This window comes from Kryptolebias marmoratus, linkage group LG14 (genome assembly GCF_001649575.2).
Source record: "Kryptolebias marmoratus isolate JLee-2015 linkage group LG14, ASM164957v2, whole genome shotgun sequence".
NCBI classification, from domain to species: Eukaryota; Metazoa; Chordata; class Actinopteri; order Cyprinodontiformes; family Rivulidae; genus Kryptolebias; species Kryptolebias marmoratus.
In genome coordinates, this window is record NC_051443.1 from 164,440 (window position 1) to 172,814 (window position 8,375).

The 8,375-nt window shown below is 41.2% G+C and overlaps 1 protein-coding gene across 2 annotated transcripts in view; it reads right to left on the reverse strand.

Moving 5' to 3' along the window:
• The window catches only part of LOC108250958 (kinesin-like protein KIF2A), a 43,511-nt gene extending 36,805 nt beyond the window's left edge, over positions 1-6,706 (reverse strand). Inside the window, exons 1-4 of one of the 2 annotated variants that reach the window (XM_017441075.3) lie at positions 6,456-6,688; positions 4,825-4,919; positions 2,806-2,925; positions 2,236-2,290 (exon numbers count right to left, since the gene is read on the reverse strand). In XM_017441075.3, coding sequence (XP_017296564.3) covers positions 2,236-2,290; positions 2,806-2,925; positions 4,825-4,919; positions 6,456-6,627 — 442 coding nt within the window. In that variant the 5' untranslated portion in view covers positions 6,628-6,688. Of the gene's footprint in view, positions 1-2,235; positions 2,291-2,805; positions 2,926-4,824; positions 4,920-6,455 lie in introns of both variants that reach the window. The other variant, XM_037979627.1, reaches the window with a different exon arrangement.
• Positions 6,707-8,375: the final 1,669 nt, after the last annotated feature.

The following is an 8,375-nucleotide window of genomic DNA, read 5'->3' on the forward strand; positions in this document are numbered from 1 at the left end:
AACAAGGCCTGAAGATCCCCCACACGTTTCACTGAAGCCATAGCCAGGAGAAATGCAGTCTTCTTAGAAAAGTAACCAAAGTCCACCTTCGTCAAGGGTTCAAACAGTGGAGACCGCAGGGCAGCAAGGACCAATGAGAGGTCCCACACAGGAAACACACTAAGCCTGGGTGGGCGTAAATGACAGGCGCCCCTCAGGAAGAAGGACACGTCTTTGTGACGGCCCACGATGTCACCATTTAGCCCCGCATGCCAACAAGAAATAGCAGCAGTATACACCTTAAGCATGGATGGAGACCAACCTTGGTTAAGTAGCTCCAGGAGGAAGCTAAGAACAACAGGAATAGGGCAGTAAACAGCATCCTCATTCCGGTACCGCTGTCGAAAACCTTCTACTTATAAGTGTATAGCAAGCGGGTGGAAGGGCCCTGGCATTAGACATGGTATGCCATACCTACCTCCCCACCATATTGTTTGGAAGGTGACACCAGGCCCCGCAGAGCCCAAGAACCAGAGCTGAAGGCGACTAGGGTTGGGGTGAGAATCTGACCCCCAAGCTGGGACAGAAAGTCCTTCCTGGGGGGAAGGGGCATTGGAGAGCTGCAGCAGATGAAACCAGGTCCTCGTGGGCCAGAAAGGGGCTACCAAGAGGAGAGGATGTCCTTCCTAAAGGACAGTCAGAAGTGTTCGGCCTATCAGGAGTAGCAGGGGAAAGGCATAGAGCAGAGTGCAGGGCCAGTCATGGGCCAGTACATCCCAGCCCAGAGGGCTGTTTCTGTCTGCCAGAGAGCCACAGCTTGCCGTGCATTGTCTCCCAGGAAGCAAACAAGTCCACATCCACTCTGCTGTACCTCCCCAAAATCAATCAACTTTATTTCTATAGCACATTTTAAGAACCACAGGGGTAGCCAAAGTGCTGTACAATAGATAGATAAAACAAATAAACAGATAAATAGATAAAAAGAGACATACACATACGGGTTCACAGCAGGTATGTTATAGGTGCCAAGAAAGACAAAAATCACGGTGTGTTAAAAGCCAAAGAATAAAAGTGTGTTTTTAAAAGAGATTTAAAAACAGGAAGAGAGGAGGCCTGTTTGACACTCAGGGGTAAATTTTTCCAGAGCTTGGGAGCAGCAACAGCAAATGCTCTGTCTCCTCTGAGCTTCAGCCTAGTTTTAGGGACTGTCAGCAGTGACTGATCAGCTGATCTTAGGGATCGGGGCGGGCAGTAAGGCTGAAGCAGCTCAGATAGATATGGTGGGGCCAAGTTGTTCAAGATCTACACTGGGAGAGGAACAACAACTCGGTCCAAACAACATAACTTCTGTCTTGTTCTCATTAAGACTAAGGAAATTAAAAGAAAACCATGCTTTAATATCGTTAAGACAGTGCGTAAGTTGCTGGACTGTGTTATTTTGTGCCAAGGGAAAATAGATCTGGCAATCATCAGCATGGCAGTGGAATGAAATGCCATGCTTTCTAAAAACAGCCGAGAGGGCGAAGGTAGAGAGCAAATAAAAGAGGGCCAAGGGTTGAGCCCTGGGGAACCCCATATGGAAGAGGAGCTGTGGAAGGCTCTCTTTGAGAATACCAAGAGAAACATGTAGCCTGTCCTTTTTCCACCTGCGCTCCGCTCTCCTGCACTCACGCCTGGCAGTGCGAGTGACGTCATTCAGCCAGGGCTCGGGTGCAGGTTTGGTGCGCCGGCTCTTCAATGGAGCAATCTTGTCCAGTGTTTGTAAACAAACAGAGAGGAAGCCGGAAACCAGTTCGTTGAGATTTAAACAAGCACTAATCAGCACTCTTACCACCTGCATTCAACGACCTGTGAGCAAGAAGATAAAAAGGGACGGAGCTACTGGTGTCACGTGATTATATAGACTCACCTGGGTCACACGTGACTTTGTTGACATGAAATACTCGACCTGTGCATGCGCAAGAATGATCATTCAGTGCTTTAAGCATCATCTCTGGCGGTCAGTAAAGATGAAATAGAACATTTGATTGATGATCTAAAATTTTTAGGTGTGACCAAAGAAACAGGAAAAAGTCTGTAAGGGGACAAGTATTTTTTCACAGCACTGTGTAAACTACTTTGTACTCATGGCACCAACAAGTGTTCAATAGTGTCACTGAAGCAGTGCACTGCACTAAAGTGACCATTTTCTGTGGAAATGTTCGGTGTGGAGATCAGTACACCACCTGGTGTCATTCAGCTCAGATTGAAACATACCTCTGTTCTCCCGTACAGCATTTTCAGGCTTGGGTATTGCTGTGACTCGTCGGGTCTGAAAAAGAGCAACGGTCAAGTTCTAAATAGAGTATAAACAAACAAATATTGTTGGGGTAGTGTAGACAACACTTAAATTGTCTACAATCGTTTCTTACTAATAACATCATTACTTTAAGTACCAAAAAGCCTTTATGACTTTTGGAAAACATCATTTTTGATTAAATGTCAGACAGTTTCATATTTTCCACTATGGAAAGATACACGTTGACTAATGTATTAAATAAATGACAAAGATCATTTAATTAAACACATGAAAAACACTAGTTTGTACTTAAACAGCATTAGTTTCTGATTCTGATTAACTGTTCAAAGTTTAAAATGAATGTTTAATTGTTAAAGGTTAGGCAATGATTTTTCCTTTAACAATAAATGTAATGTTGTCTAGAAAAATATCTGAAAATTAAATAGATCAAGTCATTTCCAAATTATGTTATTCAATGTTAGATGCTTTCTTGAAATCCCACAGAAACGTTTATGAGCGGGCTGAGCAGGGTGCAGTGAGAAGCAAACCTTTGGGACTTTGCTGGGTTTGGCAACACCAGATGGAGGAAGAGGAGCTTCAGGACTCTGTGGGATTTCTTCATCAGGACCGACATCTGGGTTTAAAGCAAAGATGCTCTCCAGATCGATCTGAGGCATAAGCAAGAGCTGAATCAGTCTTGTGAAGAGCCTTTGATATCACAGTGCTTCAGCCAGTAGATCAGAATGATTTGGTCAGCTGTCAGGTCAAAAAGCAAAACAACAGCTGAATCTGGAACAAATAAAAGATCATTAAAGACTTTTTAAAAGTGCAGTTTCAGTGGTGTAAAGGGCTTTAAAACCAGAATTAAAAAGAACTGCAGCTGCATAAATACTAACCTTTCTAGGATTTTTGATTAAAAAAGCAAGTTTTGAAATTGGTCTGAAATTTGAAAAGACAGATGAGTCAAGGTTAGGTTTCTTCAGCAATGGCAGAACAACTGCATCTTTAAAACAGGCTGAAACACAAGGATTAAAGCCAAAACGAGAGAGAAAATCTTAGAACTGACTTTTTTTTCTACAATTAATCACAACCCCACCCATACACATACATTTGAAAGGGTTTTTTCTGTGTATCAGTCACTTCACGTAGGTTTTTACATGAGTAAAGATGATAATAGTATGCATATGCCCTTAGTCAAAGTACATCGTTTTCTAACAAAGCGTTCATTAAATAAGTCCACTAAATCAAACAAAAACATTTCTTGTGGTGTCTGTCAACAGAAATTATGAGCTACTGAGATGTTTAAAGAAGGTCCTAAATATTACAGAAACATTGCTGTTGCTATTTACAAAAAGACAAAGAGTTTTGGTTTGAATATAATACTAATAATAATGACAGTGACCAAGGATCGAACCCAGACATGGGTTCATGTGAGGTGGACATGCTAACCATTTTTCCAACAGAGACACATCACACACAGCTCCCCACTGGAAGCTACTTATTCATATAAGCTCTCCTGTCTTTCTTTTGAATATCATAGTTCTGACTTTCATCCTCTATATGGGCTTGAGATCGGCAAAAGTGACCCAAAAAACAAACTCAGAACTATTTGAGCGTGGAAGGACAGAGACGTGTGAGTGCAGTGGGACGGACGAGGGCCTGATTGGATAAAACTTTGGCTTTATTTCTTAAAAGCAGTGTCAGCTTAATCCCTGTATCATCCTCTTCTTCTTCATTTTCTTTCTGCCGTTCCCTTTTCAGGGTTCGCCACAGTGAGTCATCCTCCTCCATCTAACTGTTTTCTGCATCTTCTGTCCTCCATGTCCTCTCTAACTGCATCCATGTATCTCCTCTTTTTCTTTTTCCTGACAGCTGCATCTCTAACATCCTTCTAACAATATCTCCACTGTCCCTCCTCTGCACATGTCCAAACCATCTCAGTCTGTCCTCTTTGTCTCTAACATCCTTCTGTCCCTCCTCTGCACATGTCCAAACCATCTCAGTCTGTCCTCTAACTTTATCTCCCAGTCGTTCAACCTGTGCTGTACCTCTGATGACCTCATTCCTAATCCTGTCCATCCTCGTCCCTCCCAAGGAGAACCTCAACATCTTTAGCTCTGACACTTCTTTTTGTTACTTTTACTTTTTAGTTTGCTTTTTGTAACCTTTAGCTTTTACCTTTTAATTTTTAGCCAATGTTTTGCTACTTTTAGTTACTATTTTGTTCCTTTTAGCTACAGTTTTGCTACTTTTAGCTAGGTTTTGCTAATTCTGGCTTTTAGCTTGTGGTTTGCTCCTTTTAAAGTTTTGCTAGGATTTTGCTTATTTTGGCTTTAACAACTTGGTTTCAACTTCTTTAGCAAATTTGATCAAAGTCATTCAGCACTCAGCATTCATACTTCATTTTCACAGAAAATGCTACATCTCACGTTTTTGTGATTTGGTGCTACAACATCTCTGTGCCGATTGTGAGGATTGTCATGGGGGAATCCGGATCAGACAAGTGTCTGATTTCTTCTAAGCTCGTGAGTGCCAGAAAGCAGATCTTAGGTCTGCAGCAGCAGTACCTCTTTCCCTTTGGTGTCTCCATTCTCAATCCACTCCACAGTCACACTCTCATTGTCTTCGTGCAGCGATGTGACCATGGCCTGGTGTATTCGTCCTGCAGAGGGAACATGTGGACATGGTCCGTGAGCACAGGGTTAAACTTAGTGTCTACACGGCAGATTTGCTAAAGCCCTAAATTAGGACCATCCCATAATGAATCTAACATATATTTTTTACTGAGAACATCATAAGCAAATAATTCACAAAAAATAAACTGGTGTAATGTCTGCCTTCCATTTTCAGTTCTTACAGATTTTATTTTAACAGTAAAATATTTAAAGGCCTAGCATCCTTTCATGTCAGAGTTTTAGACTAGGATCCTTTATGTTATAAACTGATATAGTTGTAGCCATTTCTGAAACATAACATAATGCCTGATTTTGTCCAATAACAAAAGTTGGAAGAGTGTGTGCTGTAAAAGATTCTCAGCTACTACCACCACACCAATTTTTAGCTCAATGTCTAAAAAATTGGCTGAGTTATAACCAAACCTGTGATGGCTAATGTGGATCAGCTTTGGTGGCCATCTGTAACTGGATTCAAGGGTAATCAGTTGCAGAGGTACATCCAGTGATTACATTCTGAACTTTTCATTTAAATCTGTCCAGTGGGTTGAGAAATTTTGATAAAGGACAAACAGGGTTGAATCCAACAAATAATGCTAAAGTTTTAAACAACGAATAGCACAGAATATGTGTTAGGAATCAGTCTCAGTCACAACCTCATCAAAGTCTAGTACAAAATCTTTAAAATGACTAAATCATTGACTCCAAAAGTTAATCAGATGTAATGTTCATCAAACAAATTTTCATTAAGGACTTTTTAGCTGTTCATGAGATATTTTGCTAACAGACAAACAGTGTTAACTCTTTGTGTTATCTAAGGTAGATTGGCTGTGGGGGCCATCTTGTAAGGGGTTTCCTCCCAAGTTAATTAGTGGTAGATGCACATTCAATGATTCCTATCTGAGATTTTCATTAAAGTCTGTTGAGTGGTTCATGAGATATTTTGATGACAGACTCAGAACACCTTCCTCTTTGACTGAGACACTAATGGGTGTGGCAGATGAGACATAAGGACATTGCCTTTCAGTCATGCTCAAAAACGGCTCATCATTCTGCCATCATCATCATTTGTCAAACCAAATTTCATGAGCAGCATGAGCAGCAAAAAGCAGGTTTTTGTTAATCATGGGCCGGTTTGATGCAATGCTCTGAGGGGTGAGGCCCCATGCAGGCACCCCGCAGCCTGTGACTCTCAGGCTGGATGCTGCAGTCCGAACCGGTGCATGCTCCACACTCTGCACCGGGGGGTTGCTCCAGGATGCACAGAACTCAGGGCAGGTGTTCCCGTCCAGGGGCAGGACCCGCCCGGCTGCTGTTAGCTGTCCGGGAGGCCCACCGGCTTCAGTCTGCATGGCTCACAGACCACAGCACAACACGTGTTTATTCAAGGCCCTGTTAGATTCAACCGAGTGTTGTTTTTATTCACTGCATCCCGCTTAAAGCGCAGCGGACAGGAGCCAGTAGCCGCTTAGCTAGTAAGATGCTCCCGCTGTGGCGAGCTGAGCGGGCGGGGCCGACTTACGTACCGTCGCTTCGCTTTATCTCCACATAAATACCCACGAAGATCTTCCCGAAAATGCCGGCCATCGCTCCCCGTGAGGTTTTTACTTCCCTCTTCGGTCCTGGATGTGTGTCACCACTGCGAAGACTGAGGTCACTGACGGTCAGCCGCAGGAGAGGACAGGAGCTTGTGCGCATGCGCGGCCGTTGTCTCCACTACAGTCAGTTTTAAAGCATCTGAACACCTGAACCCAGTGACTTACATGGATATGACTTATATCCAGATAAATCATTGCCTGAACCGATCTGGAAATTTATCACTGATGTGCATTTTCTGATACGTATGGAAGCTCATTTCCGCCACTCTGGAAAAAAACAATTCTCTAAGTAATAATTATGAGATAACTCCAAACTGCTAAATCATAACTTTAGGATGCTAAATCATAGATTTGAGATACTAATTCATTATTATGAGATGCTAAATTATAGTTATAATATCTCATTACATTGTTTAAGAGTGGCAGATATGGTTTTTAAAATTCTATAATGTTGTAGTGATTTTTTTTTTTATCTATTTACCTATTACTTCTTGCACGAGCCTTTCTGTGTGAAGTTTGCATGTTCCAGTTTCCTCTCACAGATCAAAACATGCATGTTAGATTAACTGGTAACTCTTAATTGGCACTAGGTGTGAATGTTTGTTTCATTTGTTTCTATGTGTGTTTGTGCTGGATTTGCGACCTGTCTAGGGTGTACCTCACCTCTCACAAAATGACTGCTGGAGACCCTGGGACCCTGAATGGAGAAGTGGGTAAATAAAATGCATGACTAGATTGATTTTTAAAAATTTTTTTTTAGTATTGTGCTTCTCAAATATCATAAGGAAAGAATTATGGTCCATATTTAAAATAAAATAATTACAACAGATCTACAAAAAGTTCTGAATTATTTTGAGTGAAGAGTATCACTCTCTCCCACAACATGCTCTTAAAGTGCAGATAATCACAACTCTGTTCCCCATTACTCTTTTCTTTCCTACTCAAATATATTGCCAATTCTGCATGTCCAAATATAAAATTCAACAAACACCCTTCTTTGTCTTTATACAATATGAAAAACCAAATGTGAATACAAATCTAGTAAAATATTCTCCAAAAAAATTTAAAATATCACTGAATACTCCAAATAAGGGCAGTAATCCTGGACATTGTACAAAACAGTAAAAAATTGTCTCTCCTGCCGAATAAAAAGAGCACTCATCTGAAACATGTGGATTTATAATTGATACTAAAGGTTTCACTGCAGTAATCCCATGTAGAATCAGTCACAGAAAGTCCTCGGTATTTTGAGTCAATCAGGGTTTATATAACAGACTTCATACAGGTTTCACGTCAGACTGACCTTTTAAAGAAATTCCTCCAACTTGTGTCTTTTTTGTCTTTAAATCTTACTCAATTTAGAGCCTTAGCACACCTTTGGTACAATGTTTTTCCATTTGCGAAGTCATACCTTACTGTCCATCTCCAGCAGGGGACCCAGAGCTTCATAGTCTTAAAGTTAGTGCCTGATGCACATCTTGTGAGTTTCGTCAGTTGTTAGGAGTCCATCAAACCATCTGGATAACCTCTCTTCTGATAAAGCTATTTAAAACCTCTCCAGCATCTTGTCAGAGCAATAGCCTTATCAATGTCAGCTCCAATCTGTTCAAGGCAAAGCTGAAGAGCAGTTACCCCCTTGTTTTGTAAAACTCCAGAGATCATGGGTACTTTATCCCAAGATGATCCTAAACGTGATCCCTTAAGAATGGGCTCCATCATTAGCCAATGTAAAGATGTAGAAGTCCCAATTATTTTAACACATTGATATAAAAAGACTACAAACCATTCATACTGATCTTTGTCCCCAAAAATGTCTTTAGTAATACTCTGTAATTTAATCAATAGGTT